The sequence below is a fragment of the Macaca nemestrina genome, chromosome 4, assembly GCF_043159975.1.
Source record: "Macaca nemestrina isolate mMacNem1 chromosome 4, mMacNem.hap1, whole genome shotgun sequence".
Lineage (NCBI taxonomy): Eukaryota > Metazoa > Chordata > Mammalia > Primates > Cercopithecidae > Macaca > Macaca nemestrina.
This window is the reverse complement of record NC_092128.1, coordinates 62871076-62898508: the sequence shown is the minus strand read 5'-3', so window position 1 is coordinate 62898508 and position 27433 is coordinate 62871076. Positions and strand designations below refer to the sequence as shown.

General features: G+C 34.1%; 1 protein-coding gene across 5 annotated transcripts in view; it reads left to right on the top strand.

The window, feature by feature from the left end:
* The window catches only part of LOC105475411 (semaphorin 3E), a 292501-nt gene that overhangs the window by 238004 nt on the left and 27064 nt on the right, over window positions 1-27433 (top strand). For all 5 annotated transcript variants that reach the window (XM_071094755.1, XM_071094754.1, XM_071094753.1 and 2 more), the window contains 9 exons: window positions 9225-9344; window positions 10474-10616; window positions 11970-12084; window positions 12508-12577; window positions 15630-15774; window positions 18170-18392; window positions 21708-21799; window positions 24136-24177; window positions 25705-25871. In XM_071094755.1, the coding sequence (XP_070950856.1) occupies window positions 9225-9344; window positions 10474-10616; window positions 11970-12084; window positions 12508-12577; window positions 15630-15774; window positions 18170-18392; window positions 21708-21799; window positions 24136-24177; window positions 25705-25871 (1117 nt within the window). The remainder of the gene's footprint in view (window positions 1-9224; window positions 9345-10473; window positions 10617-11969; window positions 12085-12507; window positions 12578-15629; window positions 15775-18169; window positions 18393-21707; window positions 21800-24135; window positions 24178-25704; window positions 25872-27433) is intronic.

The following is a 27433-nucleotide window of genomic DNA, read 5'->3' as shown; positions in this document are numbered from 1 at the left end:
TTTAACATTTCATTTAAAGAGTTAATAATAATTTCTGTGACCACCTTGCCACTCACTACTCAGTCTCCCTTGGAGTTTGTTTCTGCATGAAGCCAAGAATTTAAAAGTGAAATTTCTAAGAGGGGAAATATTACTGGAGGGACATTTCCAAGTGAGTTTCATTGAACTTCCAAATCAAATTACACTATGCTGAAATCTGAAGTGCTTGCCATCTGGGTGGCTGTTTCACTTATTCAGAAGAGAAATCAAATCAAAAGAGCCCTCCAAGCTAAACATAAAAGTTATAGAATAATCTCTCCAAAGAGAAGAAATAAAAATATAATTCTTCACATTTATCCACTCACTTTCATCCCAAAGTACCTTGGAGAGATCATTCACTCACTGTGGAAATGCAGCAGCCACTGGATGGAAACCTGATAACCTATGTGAGCCAGAAACTCTTTAAAAGAGAAGAAGTGAAAATAATTCACCCAATTGCAAAAGCAGCAGGAATGTGGGCTGGAAAAATGGAGCTACCTGAGTTGGAATTTGGCAAGCTAGGTACAGCCTACTCTGACTGTGAAAGAATGTATTAATGTGGTATTTTGTGACCACACATGTTCTCTGCTGATGGGTTAAGACAAGCCTCCAACAAAAAGATGACTATCGTTAGATTATTGCTACTTCTTGGTTTCATGGTTAATTATATGTCACACAATGTTCAATGTTTGTTCACATGAAGACAAATTTAATGATAAAACACTGAAACTGGTAGTATATTCATAAAGCTACTTGACCTAAAAAAAAATGGTGCTTGCACATTAGAGAAAGTTCTATGTAATTTCCTAATTTTAGATACAATTTTAATTCAGTTAACTTAAATTTAGCTGACTTAAGATCATATGAAGAAGAGGTTAATAAAAAATTGAATAAATATTAAAGCTTATTTGATAGATGAAAGATGAGCTATAAAGCACATTTTTATTCCATTTATAATCTAACTTAGAAATGAAATTTTGATAGCTTGCAATAATTCTATGTGACAAAGGATTTAAGGAGTAGAAACAAGCTTCTTACTGAACTATGTTGTATATGGTCAGAAACTAATCAAAATGAAATCATATATTAAATAGGCTTGCTCTTCCAATGTCTCTTTGTACTAACACAATTTATCTTGGTAGCATATCAGCTCTATCTCAGGTGCCATATTTCTGCATGTTTAGCCAAGTTTTCCTCCGGTGTGATTACTCCTACTGTGTATGAAGTGGTTTTAAGTAACTGTCTGAAGAAGACAAGGCATTACAACTTGATTTTAAAAGCAGCTTGTTGAAACAATAAATTTTTCAGTATAATGAATTGCTGCATTGCTTATCCATGCCTTTCAAATCATCTAAATATACTTAGTAATTATCTTGCTACTAACTTATTAAGTTTGGTAATTGGCCAAATAAAAATCCAGGAAACAGTGTTCTGTATGTCATATGTCATTTTGGCCAAGAAGCAAATATTTTTGCTGACTTTTTTTTTTTTTTTTTTTTTGAGACGGAGTCTCGCTCTGTCGCCCAGGCTGGAGTGCAGTGGTGCGATCTCAGCTCACTGCAAGCTCCGCCTCCCGGGTTCACGCCATTCTCCTGCCTCAGCCTCCCGAGTAGCTGGGACTACAGGCGCCCGCCACCTCGCCCGGCTAGTTTTTTGTACTTTTTAGTAGAGACGGGGTTTCACCGTGTTATCCAGGATGGTCTCGATCTCCTGACCTCGTGATCCGCCCGTCTCGGTATCCCAAAGTGCTGGGATTACAGGCTTGAGCCACCGCGCGCGGCCTTGCTGACTCTTTTTATTAGTTATATTTGATATAATATTGCAATATTCTAATTAAATTGATAATATCTTCAGTAACGTTACAGTACCCCATAGTTTCTCCTTTTAATTTATTGCCATTTTATTTTTAAATTTTATTCTGACCCATAGTTGTACTAGCAGTTCCAGGTATAATTTAATCCTACCATTCCTGAAATGCCTAAGGTATGATAAGACACATGTTGCTAGTGTTTGAGGAAAAAAAAAATCCTGATTTGTCATGTGCCTTTTGACACTTTGCTTTGAAAGTATTAACTTTGTTGTTGGGGTATTTTTAGGGATGCTTTTCAAAGTAAATGCACACTAAATTTTATTTTAACAAGTAATTGCTAGTAAGACATTTTATAGTCCATGAATTTTTTTTTCTATACTTTTTTCCTATTACTTTTTTCAGCAAATAAAACTACAACGTTTACAGCTGCTGAAATCCTCTTCCTGACTGAACTTTTATCCATAATAATAATACTTTTATGAATATAGATCCTCATTATGAATTTTGTAAACTAAAAGTCAATGTCAATTGAATGAGTGGGAGTTGGAATGCATGCAGAGACCATTTAAGTTATTGTTTCAAGTTGTTAATAACATTAAAACATTTTAAATAAATAATTGTTTATTTTTAATTAACTATATTTACATTCAGGGAATAAACTGGCAAAAAGTAAGGTCATTTGTTAGAAAAATAAATGAAAAAATCATAAATGAAGTTAGAATATTTCTCTTTATGATAAGTTGTACAAACATAATAAGTAAATATTCTCCTTCATGTTTTGAATTCACCTCAACTATATAGAAACATAGACTTCAGGTTATTCCCTTACCACTTTCCTGTCCCTAAAGAATATCTATAATTTCTTATCCAAGGCTGCTGTGCTCGCTCTCACACTTGGCAGAATGCCCATTATCCACATGCTTATTGTAGCTTCTGACCATGACTGCTAGTCTCTAAGGAGCTATTTGAATACTTTACTTATGGTTCCTTCACAACGAAAAGAGGTAAAGGAAGAAGAAAAAAGTCCCACTCTTCAATTCCCCACTTATATTCTCTCCTTTGAGGATCTGGTTTAACCATCATGGTATCAATATCATCGGTTTGCCAAAAAAATAACTCAAGAGTATAGCCATGGGTGCTGGCACACACAAATAAACAGATTCATAAGATGTTTTTATTGTTCCTTCATGCCTCAAAACTACCTTCTTAACATTGAGAGCTAGTGCTAATCATCTGCCCAAACCAAAATAAACCGAAAGCCCAAACAACAGCTAAATGCCTAATAAAATCACACATTTAGAATTACACATTCATCCTGGTTTCTTTCAGCATCCTAAGCAGAATATGAGTGCGAACTGGGATGTTGAAATATGTGGATCATTTTCATCCGTCCTCATCTTCCCAAATGCATTTTGTTTCTCTTCGTAGCTATGCAGGTCATAGTGATTCTGCAAAACAATCCATCCACAATAGAATACTTTTCTAACAAAATTATAAAATTCAGTTATAAAGTGAGGCAGCTAAATCAGTCTTTAGCTATATGCTGTTCCACGAGGCAAATGTGTTTCATATCGGCCGGGCGCGGTGGCTCACCCCTGTAATCCCAGCACTTTGGGAGGCCGAGGCGGGCGGATCACAAGGTCAGGAGATCGAGACCACGGTGAAACCCCGTCTCTACTAAAAAAATACAAAAAATTAGCCGGGCGCGGTGGCGGGCGCCTGTAGTCCCAGCTACTCAGGAGGCTGAGGCAGGAGAATGGCGTAAACCCAGGAGGCGGAGCTTGCAGTGAGCCGAGATCGCGCCACTGCACTCCAGCCTGGGCGACAGAGCGAGACTCCGTCTCAAAAAAAAAAAAAAAAACAAACAAAAACAAACAAACAAACAAAAAACAAAAAAAAACAAAAAAAAATGTGTTTCATATTATTTAGAATTGCAGAACATACGTTTATAACATAAACAGAACAAATGCTTGAGTAAAACTTAACAAGATAAGAAGGTCATGAAACACTACTGTGTATTTTTCTTGTTATACAATTAAAATCCAACATGGTAAATAAAAACTCAGATAATATATAGTCTATGAACAAAACTCTTGATACATTCCATAAAATATTAAGGCAATGCAATGCATTTAATTACAACTTCAACTAGAGTTTACATTGTAAAAAAAGGAGTTACAGAGAAAAGTATTTTAACTACACATTTTAGAATCATTGTAAAGAATTTGTTTTTATCTATTTCAAAGAATCAAATGACTGTCTTATTTTCTTTCACATAAGCAACTTAGTGTTGACACAGTCTTTTAATCACAATATAATGTCCCTTGGGCTGAAATTCTTGGGGACAAATGTTTGAAAAAAAATAGAGTTCCTGTTTTAATCTATTAAAATTAATAGATAACATAAGGCCCTTAAGGAACAAAAATTCAAATTTGTTATCCATGTAAATTCTCAATAGCATTTTCTTTCATTTGATATTTTCTCTCTGAAACAGTTTTTAAAAGTTAGGATCTTATCCTGAGTGGTTTATTTTTCTCTTTCTTTAGGAAGGATCTGGCTCTGCTGCCGAGGCTGGAGTGCAGTAGCATAATCATAGTTCACTGCAGCCTCTACCTGCTGGGCTCAAGCGATTCTCCCACCTCAGCCTCCTGAGTAGCTGGGACCACAGCTGCGGGCCCCCATGCCCAGCTACCTTATTATTTATTATTATTATTATTATTATTTTCTTGGTAGAGACGGAGGTATCTTTATGTTGCCCAGGCTGATCTTGAACATCTGAACTCAAGCGATCCTCCGGCCTGGGCTGCACAAAATGTTGGGATTACAGGCGAGAGCCACCGCACCTGGCCCTGATGGTTGACATTTCACAGCCTTTCATAACCTTTTTTAAATCCTGAAAGGAACTTCTGATATATTTAATTATTAACTCATTAAGCCATTCATTGATTCAACAGTATTTATTGAGCATTTTTTGTATTTCAGACATTAATGAGGCATCATTTCAAATACATAAGGAGTCAATAAAAATATAGTCGGATGAGCAGTAGGATAGAAATAGGTACCGGAGCTACAGTGGCACTAGGAACCACTACACTAACAAAAGTTTGGCCAGACAAGGCGTCATGGAAAAAGTGGACAATAACGAGGCAAAAGGAAGGTGAGGTGGGAAGAGAGGCGTGGAATTCTAGGCCAAAGAGCAGAGAGAATATAAAAGCTTGGCAGGTTCTGAGAATTACATGGAGGTCTCTTTGATTCTACAGATAACTGAGACCTTAAGATTTTGAACAGTTTGTGGTGGTAAAATAGCAGATTTCGAGCTGAGGACCTAGCTTGCCAGATTTCCACTGCAGACCTAATTCTACTATTCTTTCTTCTCTATATAGAGACTATTGTTGAGTATGACAAGAAGTTAAACTCACCCGTCTCCATAGACATAGAAAAGTAAATCCTTAAATAGTTCTTCTGTTATAATTGAAGCTCTAAAACATATTTTAGTATTTTTATAGAATGTTTTTTCTATTTTAATCCATGAAAATATGATGTATCCAGATGTTATTTTTGCATTCTATAAAAGATCAATGTACTGATTCACAAATTTTCTGACACCAAATAATTAAAATAAATTTAATTAGAGACTATGTATTTACTACAAATTGTATTAAAAATTATAATAATGCTCAGTATTTTTGCTTATTTAATTACTATTAGGTATTATTTTACCTAAGGCTTTATTATATTATTTTTCACTAATATGTTGTCTTTTCTAATTTTCTTAGGAAAGTATTTTGCCAAACATACAGTTTTTAGCACCTATATAGTGTCTTTGAAATTTAAGTCATGCAGCTCATATTGTGTTATGGGAATTGCTCACAATTTTCTCTGCCCTGAGTGCAAAATGGGAAGCTGGGTAACATTGGGAATATATTATTTTTTCTCTTGTGCAGATAATCGTCCCTGGATATGGTATTATCTAGTATCATAGGGCTGCCATCTAGTGGCTGCAAGGAGTACTTGTTTGTTAATTTTATAGTATTGATTAAAATGATAATTTTGAAACAATGTTCCAAATTAGGATAAATCCATTAAAATCAATGTGTACTAATATAAATATTATTTTCCCCTAACAATATTTTCAGTTATCAAAGTCTAAAATACTTTAAAATATAAAACCAAATATTAAAAATTTAAAGAATAGAAGACTCATGATTTTAAAGAAAGCTAATCTTTATTCCCACTATACATTAAAGATTCAGCCCAGCCCACATTAGCAAAATAGGTTATATTTACAAGGCCATTTCACAAGATGGCCTTTATATTTGGTGTGGGAAACATAATTCAACTATAATAATTAAAAACAAAAATATTTCAGAGAAATCCTCACTCATGTGTTAATAGTCAATTTTTTAAAGGATCAACTTGGTTGTTTATGCCATAGATGATTCCAAAGTCCTTTTAATGACTCTCTTTTATCAATGTTCAAATAATGCAGACTGAATTCCAGGTAACAGGTCATATACCTAACCACTGAATGCATTTGATTTCAAAATACTGCTTCTTCAAACAGACATAAAATTTCTGGGGAAGACAGCACTAATTAATCGACTTTGATAAAAAAATTATGTTAATCTTTTCCCTTTCTATTACCAAATAATATGATAGGCTTAAGTAAGAGTTCTGACCTAACTTTTCTCTACCAAATTATATGTTGTTAAGTCCAGATTTAAATCATCATTTCCTTTTTGTTATTTTCCTTGCATCATACCTCTCACTTAGCGTATGTTGCATATACTAGAAGAACTCAATAAATATCTCTTTTTAAAAACTGTTATCTTGAAAGAACTCAAACAAATTTACAAGAAAAAAGCAAACAACCCCATCAAAAAGTGGGCAAAGGATATGAACAGACATTTCTCAAAAGCAGACATTCATACAGCCAACAGACACATGAAAAAATGCTCATCATCACTGGCCATCAGAGAAATGCACATCAAAACCACAATGAGATACCATCTCACACCAGTTAGAATGGCGATCATTAAAAAGTCAGGAAACAACAGGTGCTGGAGAGGATGTGGAGAAATAGGAACACTTTTACACTGTTGGTGGGATTGTAAACTAGTTCAACCATTATGGAAAACAGTATGGCGATTCCTCAAGGATCTAGAACTAGATGTACCATATGACCCAGCCATCCCATTACTGGGTATATACCCAAAGGATTATAAATTATGCTGCTATAAAGACACATGCACACGTATGTTTATTGTGGCACTATTCACAATAGCAAAGACTTGGAATCAACCCAAATGTCCCTCAGTGACAGATTGGATTAAGAAAATGTGGCACATATACACCATGGAATACTATGCAGCCATAAAAAAGATGAGTTTGTGTCCTTTGTAGGGACATGGATGCAGCTGGAAACCATCATTCTTAGCAAACTATCACAAGAACAGAAAACCAAACACCGCATGTTCTCACTCATAGGTGGGAACTGAACAATGAGATCACTTGGACTCGGGAAGGGGAACATCACACACCGTGGCCTATCATGGGGAGGGGGGAGGGGAGAGGGATTGCATTGGGAGTTATACCTGATGTAAATGACGAGTTGATGGGTGCAGCAGACCAACATGGCACAAGTATACATATGTAACAAACCTGCACGTTATGCACATGTACCCTACAACTTAAAGTATAATAATAATAAATAAATTTTAAAAAAAAGAAAATTTTCAAATACAAAAAAAATTGAAGTAAAAGTAACAGCTGTATACCATTTACCTCGAGTCACCAATTGTTAACACTCTGACACATTTACGTTTTACTCTCTCTCTCATATAGAACATATAATTTAAAAAGGAATTATTTCTTGGAAACCATAGATTTTATTTGTTTGTATCTCATACAGTGTTTTAAGAATCCATAGAGGATTTTGTGAACAGAGAAAAACTAATTAGAATTATTTGTCTTTTTAAAATGAAAAAGACTATTATAGTAGTAATTCTAAAGCTTAATTTTTTAATCTTTGAGTTTAATTTATATCTTATTATTCTAAATTTGATATAACAAAAGCAATCATCTTTACTTTAAAAAAATTAATAGTCAGTTAATGCAAGTTGAAAATAAATTTCCTTTTAATTTATTGTATATATAATTTAATAGATCATTTTCCCAAATGTTAAACCATACAAATATGCTTACACTTCTGAAGTTTTCCAAAGGGTTTTTGTTTGTTTGTTTTGTTTTGCTTTGTTTTGTTTTTTGTTTTTTGAGACGGAGTCTCGCTCTGTCACCTAGGCTGGAGTGCAGTGGTGCAATCGCGGCTCACTGCAAGCTCCACCTCCCAGATTCACGCCATTCTCCTGCCTCAGCCTCCCCAGTAGCTGGGACTACAGGTGCCAGCCACCACGCCTGGCTAATTTTTTGTATTATTAGTAGAGATAGGGTTTCACCGGGTAAGCCAGGATGGTATCAATCTCTTGATCTCGTGATTCGCCCGCCTCAGCCTCCCAGAGTTCTGGGATTACAGGCATGAGCCACCGCGCCTGGCCTCCAAAGCTTTAAAGACCTTACCTTGGGAAAAAATCCTTCATAAATAATGAAACAATTTTTAAAGTTCTAATAAGATTTATAAATAAAGTATTCAAGATCTTTTAAATTCTGTTTATGTATTAGGTCAAATTCTTATACCTGTAATTTTAATAATCCTAATTATAAAATTAATTACATAATTAGATATATTAAGTTGGAAATACAATTAATTTTGAAATCTCTTAACCTTTAAAGCACTTTAAATATCATATGTATGCATAGATACACGTTACAAACTTAAAAAAAGCATTAGTACCATGTAATATAATAATCATATCTGTTTTAGAACTAGACCAATATTATATTCCACTCATTAAGAAAGCAGTTTTACCACTCTGCTTTAAGGTTGCTGTTTCCCGAAATCTACTGTTATCATTTGTTTCTTGGCCAGAAATTTTTGCCCCAGACAGAACAACTGAGTCTAGGAAAATAAATGAAGCAAAGTTATTTACCAAAAACTCATATAGGTCTTACTATTTACCAGCTATTCTTACAAGTGCTTTACTCTTAACTACCTTACTGAATGCAATTACTTTTCTAATTTGTAAATGAGGAAACTGAGGCACAGGAAACTTAGCAGCTTGCCCAAATTCACACCTAGCAAGTGACAGACTCTGGACTCAAACCCTGGGACGCTTACTGTACCATCCATGCTCCTAACACTAATAGTATTAATGTCATAAAGTACATGTTATAGATACACATATTAAATATGGATGTATTTAATATAATTGTGACTTATACCTCATCTTCAAATTCAGAAACAAACACTGACTTCTTTTTTACTGATGCTCCCATGTAGGTAGTGAATTGTTTGCTGGACTCTACAGTGACTACTGGAGCAGAGACGCTGCAATCTTCCGCAGCATGGGGCGACTGGCCCATATCCGCACTGAGCATGACGATGAGCGTCTGTTGAAAGGTAAGGATGAGGAGAAGAGCATGTGAATTAGGATTGAAACCAACTCTAAAACTTATGGAAAATATTGCCATTTTGATAATCATAAGAATATAAATACAATTCCTTTACAAATTTCAGGATGTTTTACTAACAACGTTCTTGAATTAAAATATTGTATGTGATATATGTATATCATTTTCTATCAAAATTGATTGACTTAATTATAAAATCAGTATACCTTTTGAGCAATGCTTAGAAATCAGTATTTAAATAAGGAAAACAAAGCAAAGGCATGAAAACTGAAAAGTCCATCATCCAGTAAGCTGTTTTGTCTACTTTTATCAACTGATAGAATTTTTGATTAATTGATTGCCCTGCTTTGCTTGTCTTAATAGGATTGCATTACACTTTAGAGACAAAACTCTAGGAAAGTCACTAGACATTCATTGATACAGAAATCTTTGTAAGAAGTACGTTTTATATTTTGGCACACTGGTATATGGAGGTGCTAGAATATTATTTTATGGTGAGCATTTTAATTACTTTCCACATTTTTATTAAGCTGTAAAATGCATAGTCGTTATTGATGCAACCATTCATATATTTTACGTACCACATCAAAGAACGTGTATTCAAATCTCTTGGACTACAATCTCAAAAATGTAAAATAAATTTTCTACTTTGAATCTAAAATGATCTATGTGCTATACTGGTAGATAATTTATGAATTCAAAATCAATGATGATATATTTATTTACTTTAATATGTTACTTATACTTACATTTAGTTTTTACCTACAATGGAAGGAAATTTATAGAGATTATCTTCATCATGCTCCTAATCTGTTCTTTCCTGTATGCATTTTAATTTCGCATTGCCTGTTGTTTGAAATTCTTCTTCTCTCCTTGATTCTTTTATTTTCCAATTAAATATTCTTGTAATATTTCTAAAAGGGCTGTTAATATGCAAATAAAGTGAGATATCTACAGCGTTTTCCATGTTTGGTAAAAAAGTTCAAGAAAACTGTTTCTTTATGAAATGGTGAAAGTTAAACTTAAGGATTCAGATGATATGTAATTTATTGGAATAACTTGTTAGCATTTTGTTATAATATCTTTTTCACTTTTTCTCCTATTTTTTGCTCCTATAGAACCAAAATTTGTAGGTTCATACATGATTCCTGACAATGAAGACAGAGATGACAACAAAGTATATTTCTTTTTCACTGAGAAGGCACTGGAGGCAGAAAACAATGCCCACGCAATTTACACCAGGGTCGGGCGACTCTGTGTGGTGAGGCTTTCTCTCTCATTATGCTTGCTTATCTCACAATTTATGGTCAGGCCTTTATTTATAATAAGTTTCTACTTTTAAATATTTTCTAGTATTCTTTAGACTGCCTACAATTGATATTTACTATACCAACCTCTACAGTTCATATCTAATGAAGGGTGTATTTTAAAAGGACCTTGTATTTTGTATGATTTTTCCCCATGTTTGAAGCCATACCAAGAAGAAATAGTCTATAATTATACTGTCCTTCTTCCCATGCAGAAATTTGAGCTCGATTTTTCTTTTTTTTTTTTTTTTTTTTTGAGACGGAGTCTCGCTCTGTCGCCCAGGCTGGAGTGCAGTGGCCGGATCTCAGCTCACTGCAAGCTCCGCCTCCTGGGTTCACGCCATTCTCCTGCCTCAGCCTCCCGAGTAGCTGGGACTACAGGCGCCCGCCACCTCGCCCGGCTAGTTTTTTGTATTTTTTTTTAGTAGAGACGGGGTTTCACCGTGTTAGCCAGGATGGTCTCGATCTCCTGACCTCGTGATCCGCCCGTCTCGGCCTCCCAAAGTGCTGGGATTACAGGCTTGAGCCACCGCGCCCGGCCGAGCTCGATTTTTCTTAATGAATTTAATCAAAACCTTTTTTATTCCTTTAGTACACAGTACAAATAATATACATAGCTATGTTTGAACAATTCGATTAAGTTTTTTTTAAAAAAAAGCCATCTGTAATTTACTGAATATTTAGAGTTGTTTGGGAACATTTAAAACCAAGAGGAGCAGCAACATAATCTAAGAATCTAATAAACTTACAAATGTAAAGTTACTTTGGCATTTAAGAAGATGTTCGAAAATAAACTTACATATAAATATGTGTGTATATGTATATTGTGTGTGTGATGTGTGTATATATTTATATACATATATAGTATGGGCATTATGTGTGTGTGTGTGTATTTCTAGCTTTCTTGAAAAGCCTTTTTCCTTTGATTAAGGAAGAAAAGAAATGGATATTTCTATATTCCTGAGAGAAGCAAATTATTTATGAACAAAGTAATAATCATGATTACTGTATCTCCCCACTATTCTGTTTAGGAGAAATTGCTGTATTAATATTGTTTAATGTCTGCAAAATATATTTAAGGTATCAGGGCAAAGGTGCGCTGACAAGGCCGAATTAAGAAACCAAAAAAAAAAAAAAAACCTAAATTATGGGGAATTGCACCTATGACATTACTTGAGAATTATGCCAAATTTTCCTAGTTAAATAAAAAAGTCATAACTCTTGGCAACTGCATGTTTAATAATATAAAATCTGTGGTTGGTCAGAATTCTTCAGGTAACTATTTACCTCCTTTTTGGTTTTCACAGAATGATGTAGGAGGGCAGAGAATACTGGTGAATAAGTGGAGCACTTTCCTAAAAGCAAGACTCGTTTGCTCAGTACCAGGAATGAATGGGATTGACACACATTTTGATGAATTAGGTAAATGTTTTTAGGTGAATTAAATTTGCTCTTTTATGTATATGCTTCTTTATAACTTTATCCCTAGGACACATAGAAAACTTGTTTTCTGTGTATTTGACCTCTCTCTAACACAGAGCAAGTTTCTGTTCTTTTCAATTTGGGCAGGCACAAATGCTGGGGGAAAAGGGATTGCAAGAACACAAAGAGGCTCATCGTGTTAGCTTAGTCCATGTCTGGCTCCTTCCTGTTGTTCAGCTCAAGGTCACCCAGAACAACTGAAAGATTAGCTCTGTTATGATTGATCTTGGTTTTATAATTGTATATGAAAATATACATCTTAAAATCTATATTGGGTTCTAAACAAATTTATGTGAATACATTTTCTTTGCATGCAAAGAGAGCTAAAAATACTAAGCGATGGAATATTCTTTAATTTTTCAGAGGACGTTTTTTTGCTACCTACCAGAGATCATAAGAATCCGGTGATATTTGGACTCTTTAACACTACCAGGTGAGAAATTTATACAGTCAATAAAAACACTATAAAACAAGAGACGCCTCACTGGACTCTCCTTTCACGGTGTATGTAGCTTGTAAGACTACTGACCCAGTTGCTGTTCTCATTTCCTATACTTTATAATCACCAATTGATTTTTATTCTCCAATGTTTGCAAATGTACTTTCGTTTTCAAAAGCTCAATCTCAATCCAAATCTTGTTTCTGTTTATAGTGCCCAGAATCTTCCTGTGCTCAGTATCCTAATCTCTTCACTCTCTAATCTAGAACACAGTGATTTTTTTTTTTTTTTCCCATACAGTTTGTAAGATATCAGTCCTTACAAGGTGTTGTTATATGTTGTAAAGTCTAGGACAATTCCTTTATTCATCATACAGAATTTTCCAAGTCAGGCTTTTAAGGTTCTATATCAACTGTTACTCACTCACCATTGTATGTTTTCCCTCTGAGTTCACTAATGGTCTGATGTTGACAAGATAATGCCTTGACAGATGTGAGGCAGTGTCTACTTTGCTAGTTCCCATTACTATATTTTTATTTATTCACTTATCTTGCTTGAAATAACTTTCTGCTCCAACACTGATTTAAATCAGTTCTCCAATACTTACCAATTGCCATAGCCAAGAAAAATTCCTCAATTTCTTAAACACAGAGCACTCTTCTCGCTCTTTTATTCTGATTTTCCTGCTCTTATGTTGATTCGTAGTGAACACATGTTGATCATTGGCTCTCTGTCTTTTAAATTTGCTGCTCAAGTTTAAGATGTATAATCTATTGTTTTCCCCTTTATGTTTTTGTATTTTTTTTACCCATGGTAAAGCGCTGTAAAAATGGATAAAATATTATTTCATGTATTTTTACACACAAATAAAAATATTAGAATCAGTTTTTGTTAAAAGGTTATATATACAATTTCCTGAGTCTCTTTCTAGGTAAGGCACGGTGCAGGTAAAATGATTAGGATAAAAAATAAAGAAGAATATACCTCAATTCTCTTGACAGGGCTAGAATAATATTACTGAATTCCTCTTTTACACCATATAAGCCATAAACTGTCACATAATTGTGTATACTGTGCTTACGTGGGGGTCTTTCCACACAGCTTTAGTTTGTTATTTTTCAGCAGGTGGTTTCTAATGTCACTTAGAAAAAATAATATATCTCTGTAGACAAGGAATCCTGCTGTTGCAAAGAGACTTTTTCTTCAACAGAGAAACATGGAAACAATTTGTCTATCAATTATTTCTTGATGCAAAGAAAAATAGTTAATGTAGATTGGTAGTTATCACAGTGCATGGAGAGTACTTATTTTAACTTCATCTCCTCCCTTATGCTGTGAATAATTCATACATTGCATGATAATTCAGTGAATTTATATGATAAATTTAAGCTATGGAATAATCAGTTTAGTTTTTCTATGGGTTAATATGATCAGATTATAAGCTATTTTCCTAAATGATAGCATAATGGATCTTTCTGAGAAATCAAACATAAGACATGATTTTCTTCTATAATTTCTCTTTTGACTGTTCAATTTATATAAATCTGAGAACAAAAGCTTTCCAGCTGTTACCTGACATAAGGATTGATATTTGTAGAATGGTGATCAAAGGTGTGCTACCACTTTAGTTAGGAGACTATCTCAAGTGTTCCCTGCATCCTAGGCATTTCCAATTGCTTCAAGGTGTGTTATAAAATGTGTAAATTGGGGGTGTAGGACAGTAACATAACTGCTGTTTTACAGGTGTCTCAGTATGTAGGAAACTTTATTTATATAGAACTTTGAATTTTGCAAAATACTTTCACAAACATTAACAATTTGGATTCTTACAATACAGAGATTCTGATAATGTTAAAATTCATTCATTTCATGCTAAATTAAGGAATATGGCAAGATTGTTTAAAAAATAATTTTTAAAGATATCCTTTTGTAGAATCTGATTACAAATGTTTTCAGTAAAAGTTGCCATAGTTAGTCAACTACTGCCTTTATACAGTCAAGTAGAAATTTTAGTCAAGAAAATTATTTTGCTTGCTGCTTGTTCTGGAGATGAGGGATCTAAGTTTTATATGGTTAAAGTAATTTTGTCATGCTTAACATATTCAGCCCAGTCATCTTTTTACTATAGACACTTTTCAGTGGCTAAAGGAAGGAATATACAAGCATATTAATGTCTACATGAACCCCAGCTAAAAAATGGAAAAAAGGCCTAAATTTTCATAAGACTTTAAATTGTTCTTTAAGTCATATATATTAAGAAACTTAATACATCTTAATAGAATTTGTAGCAATATTAACAGCATAGTGAGTAAGAGAACACTGTCTACTTTGAAAATAGAACAACAGGCCGGGCGCGGTGGCTCACGCCTGTAATCCCAGCACTTTGGGAGGCCGAGGCGGGCGGATCACAAGGTCAGGAGATCGAGACCACGGTGAAACCACGTCTCTACTAAAAATACAAAAAATTAGCCGGGCGCGGTGGCGGGCGCCTGTAGTCCCAGCTACTCAGGAGGCTGAGGCAGGAGAATGGCGTAAACCCAGGAGGCGGAGCTTGCAGTGAGCCGAGATCGCGCCACTGCACTCCAGCCTGGGCGACAGAGCGAGACTCCGTCTCAAAAAACAAAAAACAAAAAACAAAAAACAACAACAACAAAAAAGAAAATAGAACAACATAAAAGGAGATAATAGCTAAATGAATAATTCAGCTTGGGAATAAGTCTTTATTAATATGAAGGCCTGATCTCTCTTAATAAAAAAAATAAAAAGACAACACAAGGTTTAAAAATAACTGAAGTGACATTATTTTTGTCATTCTAACAATGTCACTTTCAACCGTATTAAGTAGGCAATTAAGAAAATGGTAAGTTTCAGAGTTTCAAAATTGGAAATATTGCAATAGTTAACATATCTAGACTATTCTTTTCTTAAAGAAATTGCAACTACTTTACTCAAAAGACTTGACTCTTATCTTTGTAGGCTGGGGTGTTTGGCTAGGTGACCTGCTAGTTAGTTCCAGAATAATAATTATCTTTTCTGTATTTTTCAGTAATATTTTTCGAGGGCATGCTATATGTGTCTATCATATGTCTAGCATTCGGGCAGCCTTCAACGGACCATATGCACATAAGGAAGGACCTGAATACCACTGGTCAGTCTATGAAGGAAAAGTCCCTTATCCAAGGCCTGGTTCTGTAAGTTTAGTAATATAACAAGTAATTCTTATTTTTAAGGACTCTTTTGGTAATATTTTGTTCACTGTTTCATGTGCTTTACAGACGTTGCAGATAAACAGTTAAGGAATACCATACCTAAAAGTATGCCGGTGAAAAGTATATGTAGCAAAGAGATATCCTTTCCAATCTCAAGTTTTTGCTTGTTATTTAATAAAAAGAATATAATATATAATGGACACAGCAGTTTTATAACATATATATTATTATTGATATTTTGGCTAAGTAACACCAATTAAAATTTTATTTTTTAAAGTACTGGTGAACACAGAAACATTCAGTAACATGAACATCATATTTCTCTCAGCCTCTTCAGAGGCGTTAGTACCACATATGATTTCCAAGCAGGACAATGTCACCAAATTTTTATGTTCTAATATTTAAGTCAGCCTCTAATTTCCATAGGCCAAACTGTCTCCTTACTTCTCATTGTAGGAAATCTATAAGAAGTTTTTTTCTCTAGCTCCTCAGAATACTTAACACCTCATTTAACATCCTTGCTGGCCCCTTAGGAAAGAAATGCCAATACAAAAGTATCGCTAGAGTACAAAACTTCTACCACTTTTCTCTGAACTATACTATTAAGATTCTTCTTATCTAGGCATGCAGACTTTTGTGCTTTTAGCACACATAGCTAAAACTGATGATGATAGTGAGGGTGACAATGAGATGATGATTTTGTATCATTCATCCTGTGTGCAAATAGGTTAGAAAAACTTTGGATCATTGTATGTGCTATGTGAGCCATGGAGAGCAAACATTTAACTTGTCACACAAGTCAACATCTATACTTTTACAAGCAGCTGGTGAAATCCCATCACTACACTAATTCCACAATTACTTGCAAGTTGAGTAGAAACCGTTTTTGTAGAGCAAAAACTCAAACTGGAAACAAACCTTACCTCCATTAACAAGTGTTAAGGCTTTACCATTTCAATCACTCTCTCTCACTAGCTTAAAATTATTACTTCCAGTAAGACATAAAGTATATTTTATTTCACTCTATTGATTGAAATTACAATTTCAAATGGAGAAAACCTACTCCTGTGGCTTTGCTGGAAATGCTTCTTGAAACCACATGGTCTTAAAGGAGATTTGGAGGAAGTGACTGGTTATGGATCTGCTTCCAAGCTAGTCCAAAATGTTTCCAATTATATATCATGAAAGTACACTCAAGTGAAAAATCCATGCCAAATTAGGAAATATGGTTTGATTTTAAAAACCACACCATTATAAATGTCCTCTTTGTGGAATCTGATTACTAAACTACTGTATTTATATTCTAAAGTGGAAAATTTTTATCAAGGTAATCATTGCAATTGCTGCTAGTTTTGGAGGAAAATATGTAAAATGAGGGAGCAGTTACCAACAAGCAAGAATCAACACATTTAAAGGTTTTCCAATGAGTAACTTAAGCTACTGTTGAGTATTTAATTTTATAGTCAGTGGTTTAAAAACTGACGTTATAGCACATATTTCTTGTTTTCCAGTTTATTTTGTCAAATCCATTAAAAATACAAATTCATATAGACTATAGTAAACATAGTTTTTTTGCCATTGATAATTAACAGTGATAACATCTGAATAGGTTTTTATGTTGAACCACTAAAATTCTATAGTCAGTGAGCCAATCAGAACCATCACTCATCATATTATCATAGACTCAATAGTGTTAAAGCTATTTTGTACAGTTGTGATCCTTAGTTAGAGAGAAGTTTCTGCACAGCAAAGAGATTTCTTCTCTTTGTATGAACAATAGATTGTTTCCCTTCAAAATGTAACTTATTACAAAAAGCAAATTTCAAAAACAGAGAAAATGATTTATTTATGATGTTAAACATTTTGACCATCCCCAAAGTCTTGATATTAACTATAACTAACTTTTCCAGAATTCCTCTAGTTTCTCTGTATTTCTGATGCTGCATGTTTGCAAAAATTTAGTCTTTCCAATTTCCGAGGAAGATTCCATTTCTGTAATGAAAAATGTATAGTTACTCACATAGACATAAAGAGGGGAATAAGAGACACTGGGGCCTGCTTGCAGTCAAAGGGTGGGAGGAAGGAGAGGATCAGAAAAAAAGAACTGTTGGGAACTAGGCTTTGTGCCTGGGTGACTAAATAATCTGTACAACAAACCCCCGTGACATGAGTTTACCTATGTAAGAAATCTGGACATGTACCTCTGGACCTAAAATAAAAGTTAAAAAAAAAGAAAAATATATGATTACTATATATTTCCAAATGAACAATTGACTAATTTGACATCCTCAATTTTTCTGATTCTTCTCGTGGTTGATTATAAATTTTCTCTTTAGGTGTAAGGCAAAAAGAATTATGTAATTCACTTGTTTTTCAGTGTGCCAGCAAAGTAAATGGAGGGAGATACGGAACCACCAAGGACTATCCCGATGATGCCATCCGATTTGCAAGAAGTCATCCACTAATGTACCAGGCCATAAAACCTGCCCATAAAAAACCAATATTGGTAAAAACAGATGGAAAATATAACCTGAAACAAATAGCAGTGGATCGAGTGGAAGCTGAGGATGGCCAATATGATGTCTTATTTATTGGGACAGGTAAAGAGATGAGAAAGTACTCAGAGACGTTTAAATTGACCTTTAAATTCAGTAATTTTAATAGTATTTCTAAAAGTACCTATCAACAAATCTGTCCATCCATTAACCCATTTCACACTCCTAATCCAAAATGAGACAGATTGAAATAGAGACCTCATGTGACTGCAATAGTAAGAGGTTAGGCCAATTGTCTGAGAATATTACCACTTTCATTGTCAGAAGGGTCATGGTTTGACCAACAAAAATGTGGTTTTTTTCAGATGTGAGAAATATTGAAGCTGCCAAAGAGAGGATTTGGGGCTTGCATAGCACATAATTCCTTATACATAATCAATACTTCATGCATATGAATAAATGAATAAGTAAAGAAATGAATAATAGATGTTAATGAACAAAGTTGGTTCCAAATAGAAGTCCTCATAGTGGAAGCAGAGTGTCATAGCAAGAATAGTTCTGTCAGGTTCCTGGCTCCATTACTGACTTTGATCAGTGAGTCCTGGAGATTTTGTGAACAACTTGGAACTTGGGACAATAACTTCACCTAAATCTCTAAACACAGCAATTCTTATGAGTCCATGTCAAGATCAACCATTTGTACCAAGCAAGCCAAATGTTACTCGTAATATCCTGCATTAATAAAACAAAGTATGATAAATATACTAAAAGTGATATTTTCAAATAAATTTGTAATTTCAATCAACCCATACATTAGATCTAACGTGTAGAAGAGAACTTGAAATTTTTCAGCCTCCAGAGTAGTATGTAGCAAATTCTTTGAAGTGTTTTAAAATCCTATAGTCATTTTTAAAGTGTTTAAAATGATTCTTTCTTTCTTTCATTGTCTTTCTTTTTATTCAGCATAGTAATTGCTACAGTAGTTGATCATCTTTAGAGAAGTGAGAATTCTATCACACATGACTTTAATCATAGATACATAATTCTGAAGAGATATTGGCATAAGCCTGGATCAGGAAACAGGATGTAATATTAATATTAATGTTGGTGCTTGGGCTTCTCCAATAATCCTTTTGTTTTCATTTTTGTTTTGTTTTTTGTGGCTTTTGTTGCTGGTTTTTTGTTGTTGTTGTTGTTGTTGTTGTTGTTGCTTGTTTGTTTTTTCTTGAGTCAGAGTCCTGCTCCGTTGCCCAGGCTGGAGTGCAATGGCACGATCTCGTCTCACTGCAGCCTCTGCCTCCCAGGCTCAAGAGATGTTCCTGCCTCAGCCTCCCGAGTAGCTGGGATTACAGGCATGTGCCACCATGCCCGCCTAATTTTGTACTTTTAATAGAGACAGGGGCTTCTCCACTTTCGTGAGGCTGGTCTCGAACTCCTGACCTCAGGTGATCCACCTGCCTTGGCCTCCCAAAGTGCTGGGATGACAGGCATGAGCCACCATGCCCGGCCATCCTTTTGTTTTTTTAAAACAAAGATTTAAGCAAGAAAACATCTATCTTATTCTTAGAAATTGATTCCTGGTATGGGCTGTATTTTGTTCATTCATTTCAGGAAGTTAATGTTAACAATGTGCTCTGCACTATGGGTTCGAGATTAACATGCCATCAGATTTCTTCAGCAAACTTGAAATTAATTGACCATAAACTCACTCATAGTGACTTCCAACAAAATTTTTTACAGTTGCATAATCAATACTAATATTTGATAAAAGTAATTAAAGTATTAGTTTGCTATAAAAGTAATTGCGGTCTTTTGCTGTTACTTTAATGGCAAAAACTGCAATAACTTTTGCACCAACCTAATATGTTATTTTTAAATGCCCTGGAAAGCAGAAGTCAAACAGTCCAAGAATGTTTTTGGAAATACTTTCTTGTCATATTGATCAAAGTGATTCGAGAGAATTTCAGAAGTATCAAACATATTCGTTCTGCCATATACACCATGTTTAATTCAAAGGTATCATCATATTGAACCACAGATTTTCAGAAAAAAGAACATGTCTGATGAATGTAAAATGGGGACAACATCGAAAAGTCCCACAAATAATGATTACTTTGTCCAATATTTACTAGACACCGGCTTTGATACAATACATATATGGTTCTTATTAGAAAATCACTAATTGCGAATTAATCATTTGAGTCTCATCTTTGCTTTTTGCCTAACATAATTGTCAAGTATTTAATGTGTGCTTAGTTTTTAAAATGATGACAATTTTTTGTTTCCTTTGGGTAGTGTACAATACAGATAACTGTTATATGCTTAATTATAATCCAGTTTTATGAACTCATCCATAAAACTTGATATTTCAACAAACTGCTGAAATAGTATGATAAATATGCAAAAAGTGATTTTTTTTTCTAAATCATCTCTAGCATTATACTAAATTATTTCTATCGGCAAATTAATGTTTTGTTAAAATGTTTATAGGAAGGAACAAGTTCAGAATATCAGGAATGATAAAAATGAGATGGAATTTTAAAATACAAATATAAACTTTAAAAACAAATGATAATTATGGAGACTAAATGATTGGTGCAAACACTTCTCTCATTGGTGTATACTTGGATTTTTTTCTTGCCAAAACTGTGTGTGATTGCATGTATGTGTATGTTTTATATACATGGTGAGTTTCACAGTGTGTTGCTTGGAATATTCCCTAAGGTATAGTTTTGTACCATGAATGTAGCTTTCAGTAAAAAAAATTTCTTCATCATGCGTCACAGAAAAAGTAGCTAGAATAATTTGGCATCTCTCTTATGTTTTATTAATTCCAAAAGACATTTTGAGTTTTGAATCTATGATTGGATTTTTGGATCAAACTATTTGGAAAAATCGTTATTTCCTCTTATTTTTTGGTCAGGCATATAAAATTAATTTTGCTAATTAAAAATATGAGTTTATAAGTAGTCATATTGTTTTAAACTGACAGTGATAAAAATGTTTCATGCATCTGGATGTCAAATCTTATCTGAATTTATAGTCGCTACTTTTTTTTTTTTAGATGAAGGCTTCTCTGTCTCCAAGGCTGTAGTGCAGTGGCATGATCTTGCTCACTGCAACCTCCGCTTCCCAGGTTCAAGCGATTCTCCTGCCTCAGCCTCCTGAGTAGCTGGGATTATAGGCGCCCACCACCATGCCTGACTAATTTTTTTTTTTTTTTTTTTAGTAGAGACAGGGTTTTGCCATGTTGGCCAGGCTAGTCTTGAACTCCTGACCTCAAGAGATACACCCGTGTCGGCCTCCCACAGTGATTACAGGCATGAGCCACCGCACCTAGCCAGCTACATGGTTTCTAATTATTTGAAAACCAGACTGTGACATAGATTCTAGTTTATTTCTTGTTTTGTTTTCTTACAGATAATGGAATTGTGCTGAAAGTAATCACAATTTACAACCAAGAAATGGAATCAATGGAAGAAGTAATTCTAGAAGAACTTCAGATATTCAAGGTATTTAGAGTAAAAAATTCAGACCAAATTTATGCATTACGACTACAAGTGAGATATAAATAGGAAAGATACTATGTCTATTTTCTTTTTCCTAACAGGTGTGTTGTGGATTCACAGCTAATATAAGTGAAGAATTATTTCGAATTCTAGTGCATGTATTTGATTGTTACAGACTTTTCAACTGAGAGATCAATATTTACCTAGCATGGAAAGAATTTCAGTGAATAAACTGTGACTATAAAGAAATAACATTTATACTACATATAAATTTTCAGAGCCAGTATTACAGTCACATTTTTTAGAAATGTACAATCAATACTGACAAAAAATAATAATACATTTTCATATTGTGAACACTGTGGCAAGATAAGCATACTGCTTTTTATTAAGTGCATTAATTATACAAAGAATTTACTAAAAAAGAAAAACAATAGAAAATGATAAAAAAAGACATGAAAAAACAATTACATATTCAGATACACTAACATACATAGATGCATGTGTATGTATATATATATGTGTATGTGTGTATATGCACATATATATGTGTGCATGTATATATAAACAAACATGCACTTATACACACACACACACACACACACACACATATCAAGTCGCATCATTTGCAGCAGTTTTGGTCTTTAAAGTTGTTATAACACTGAACTAGTGAATACTGACCACTGCTCCCATGGGTAATAAGGGGTTATGTTCCAGCAAATTTCTAATTGTAACATAATTATCAACAGATCAATACATAACCTTCTTTTATGTGTGTTTGTGTTTAAAGACACCTTATTTAATATATATTGCTGATGGACTAACATTGAACTCACAGCCAACAGCACTATAATCCATGCCTGAATGAAGCTTATCTAAGGAAAGAGTTTTCAACGTTAAGGCACAGCACAGATTTTTTGAGTTTAGAAATATTAAACAGCACTTCAGCACTATGTTTGGGGACCATTTTAAAAAACAAAACACCAACAAAAAGCACAGAGATGTGAAAACCTTGGCACTACATACTCCATGAAAAAGATACTTATTTACACCATGAAAGTTGAAACAAGAAGGCAAGAGTGACAGCTTGTTTCATCTCAGCTGGGAATGTGCATGTCCTGTGACTCAAATTTTTTGCTGCTCTGAGCATGCATGTGTCCATGAGTGAAGAACACAGGATGTCTTGATATCGGGGTTACAATTAATTTTAGTAAGTAGGCTAATTTGCAAATACAGAATCTGTGAATAACAAGGATTGGCTATATATTTTTATAATGGGTAGATGTGAAAGATTTTATAAATGAAAAGCAATACATTTTGCCTTTGCTGTACTAGAACACGGATGCCCTAGAGCCACACCCAAAGCTAACCACCATCCTATATCAACCAGAGCAGCTATGCTTTTGCTTATTTAACACTCTGGGACTCTACATAAGATTTCATTTCGTGTTATAAAACGAAATATGTTTAATATTCACTCACCACAGTGTTTTGTTCATGTAAACTCTTAAGAAACATTGTTGCCTGGATGAATACATGAATGAATGTATGAAAGCATAAAGATTCTGTAGTTTAAAATTTAAAAAAATTAAGAAAACACTGACATAGAGGATCAAATGTTCCCTTTTAACAACCAGCTCTTCAAAGGGTAATCATCCCCAGAGTGGATTTCACCTGCCCTGTGGTTTGCCACTTGCACAGCTGATCTGAGTTTATTGTGTTCCTTGGGGATGCACTACCCTTACTTAACAATCCTAAAACAACATATTGGTTCTCAAAGCTATGGTATAAATTGTCCTTCCTCTGGTGCAGTTCTAAGAAAATCAGGTTATTCATCCTGTTCAAAGAATCCTGGGTTAATTGTGATTCACCATGATCACTCCAGCAGAAAAATATTTTGTTTAGGTTTGGGTTGAAATATTTAAGATCACCTGGTTTATTAGCAATAACACCTATTGAAAGACATAGTGGTTCCATTTTAATGATTCAATTACTTTAATAGAACATTCTGACTTTATTATTTTATTTAAAGATACTTGAGTTTCCAAAGCACAGCAATATTCAAATGCAAATTCAAAAACTGTATTCCAGAGACAAACAGTAAGCTGGTTAGATTGCCTGCTGCTCTTCTCATCTGCATATCTGCCCACCCCATTAGAAAAAAGTTTTAAAGCTGTATTTTAATTGTATTTGCTTATTGATTTACTAAAATGAAAGCTATACAGTACTTAACACAGAACCACTTATATAAGTAATGTAATTTCAGGAATTTACAACCATATTAAGGTAAATGTTTTTATATTATTTTCTCAAAAACGAAACCTTTTTAAAAATTTCAGGATCCAGTTCCTATTATTTCTATGGAGATTTCTTCAAAGCGAGTAAGTTGTCTATGTGTGTATGTGTGTGTGTAGGTGTGTGTGTTCTATATGTAAGCTAAGGTCAAAGGATATGAGAACATTAGTTCATGTGCTTAAATATGGACTTATTACAGTTTTATTTTTCTTGTATTACTTTATTTTATTGTAGTAAGAACTTTTAACATGTGATCTACCCTGTTAACAAAATATTAAGTATACAATACATGTTTAATGGCTCTAGGTACAGTGTTATACTGTAGACCTTCAAACCTGATTAATCTTGTTCGATTGAAACTTTATGTCCATTGATTGATTGTGACAAAAGTATATCATGATTTACATTTAATACATGCCTTCATTTTCCATCTCTATAAAAAGGAAGATGAGAGTAGTTTTACTTCTACAATCATGATAGCACTTTATTCCCTGGTTATTTTTCACTAATGTTTTTCATTAACAATGGTAACAATGATAACCCAAGAGTGTGCAAGGAAACACACCTCCTTTCCACTTCATTGAAATCAGTTTGGTGTAAACTTCTTTAGAAACAGTTGTTGCATATATTTTCTCAAATTTATTTATAAATAATCCTCCATGTTCAGGCAAAAGGAAAGATATGATACTAAATGTTCAGCTACTTGTTCTGTAAATAGAGAGATATATATGTCACTCTTCTAAATGTTATATGTCAATATTTAAAAGACTATTTGCTTTCCAAATCTCTTATTAATTCTTTCTATAGATTTGTTTTCTGTTTTTGAGATAAGGTCTCACTGTGTCACTAGACTGGAGTTCAGTGGTGCAATTATAGCTCACTGTAGACTCGACCTCCCCAGGCTCAGGTCATCCTTCCATGCCAGCCTCCTGAGTAGCTGAGACCATGGGCACATACTACCAGCTAATTTTTGTAATTTTTGTAGAGACAGGGTTTTGCCATGTTGCCCAGACTGGTCTCAAACTCCTGGGCTCAAGCAATTAGCCTCCCAAAGTGTTGGGATTACAGACATAAGCCACTGAGCCGGGCAGTGTCTATAGATCTTTAAAGGAAGATCCACAGTGTTGGATAATGCAAGATAATGAACACAGCTTCTTGAGTTCTTGTCAAGTTCAGTCTAGCAATTTTGGTGCTCCTGCATTTATGTCTATGAGTGTTTCTCAAATATTAGAGAAATGAAAGTATAAATATTCTATTATCTATATTGAACAACTGCTATAATTTTTTTTTTTTTTTAGACGGAGTTTCTCTCTTGTCTTCCAGGTTCCACCTCCACATCCTAGGTTCAAGCAATTCTCCTGCCTCAACCTCCAGAGTAGCTGAGATTACAGGCACCTGCCACCATGCCCAGCTAATTTTTTGTATTTTTAGTAGAGACAGGGTTTTGCCATGTTGAGCAGGCTGGTCTCAAACTCCTGAAACTGCTGATTTAAGTGAATTAAATTTAAGTGAATTTTTTCTGAGGTGATTGTGTATAAATGTGAAAACTAGGTGTAATAGTTCAGTGAAAGTGTTGTCCATTTCTGCTAGTGACCTCTTTCTGATTTCTGTAGCAACAGCTGTATATTGGATCTGCTTCTGCCGTGGCTCAAGTCAGATTCCATCACTGTGACATGTATGGAAGTGCTTGTGCTGACTGCTGCCTGGCTCGAGACCCTTACTGTGCCTGGGATGGCATATCCTGTTCCCGGTACTACCCAACTGGCACGCATGCGAAAAGGTGAGATATGATACCTGATGAACTATTTCCCTTGCTTAGGAAAACCCTAATGCTTTTTTTTTTTTTGCTCTTTTTTTTCCCCCACACATTCCATGAAAAATAACCATGCTCTTTTTATTTAAATAAATCATCATAGTTATATTTTGTTCATAATAGAAACTTTGAAAACTTGAAGTTTTCCAGAAAATATCTGTATTAATTATTGTGTACAGAGACTGGAGCTGAACATGCTGTTGACCTCCCATTTTTTCACCCAGGTTTGAGTCAGTTCTTCCCTCTTTTGAAACTTCTACTGCAACACATGAAACGAGTTCAGATAAACTTAAAATGTGGAAATGGCAAGCCACTGCACATGAGAGATTCAAAGACTTAAAAGGAAAATAAATAAAGAAATTTCTAAAATACATCCTGCATTTGCCCCATGTCCTCTCTACCAGCTGGTCTTCATTTATTTCATTTTGAAAGTGAATATTTTAACTCCTAGGCAAATGCATGACCTGTATAATTAATGAAATGTGTGATTTAATTCAACACAAATGAAAGGTACTTAAAGACCTCCAAACTCCAAGGCCTACAATTCTGTGAGGTCATTGCCATTTCCTACAGAAGGTAAATCCCAGGATTCTTTCAGCAGAGATCTTGAGGTTCAGTTAAGTCTTTTGAAGAATAAGGAAATCTCTTCAGTCAAGCCATATAGAGTTGTGCATTCTTTGTGAAAATACCTCAGGAAAAAAGTATTATTATTTCTCACAGAATAAGCAGTTTCTTTCTTGCGATAAAATGACCAAAGACAAAATAAAGCAAGCAATAGAAGGATAGGTAGTTTTCCTACTGAAAAACAGTTTGTATTAATTTCAATTATTTTTAGTATTTAACTTTGAGTTACTTTTCTGTAAACCTTTTTCAGAATATAATTTAACCCAATTTAGTGTAGTTCTTGTTTTATATGTTCAAATATATAGTAGAATCTCATTAAAACTTCACTAATTCAAAATTTTGTTAATTTTACTTGAGCTAAATTAATACTCCAATGAGTATTTTTTAAAATGATATAATAAGCAGATAGTAAAATTATGCTTCAAGAGGACATTTTAACTATATTTACCAATTGTATTAAAGAATTGAGCAAATTAATTGATTTTGCAGAAGTGTTTGTTGTTGTTTGAAAACAATTCTTGAAGAATATAGTCATGTAATTATTTGAAAATATCAATTATGAGTGGAGTGTATTCGCCTATTAAGCCAATTACTGTACTATGTGCAAGGGATATGAAGAAACAAGCATAACCTCTTGCCTAAAGGAAATTGGAACCTAAAGTGAAGAATGGAATTGTAAATAATAATAGTAGTAGCTTGCTATTCTGCACTTACTATGGATGAGGTACTCGATTAAGAGCAATGCGTATAATACTTTATTTAATTCTCAAAATAATCTCACTTTTGCGCTTAATCTTGAAGGTAGAGATATAAGAAGATTCCAGTTAAAGGGAATTAATTTTCTATACAAAGAAATAGAATGCTTAAAAACAAGCACACAGTACCATGGGTCGGGAGTGAAATAG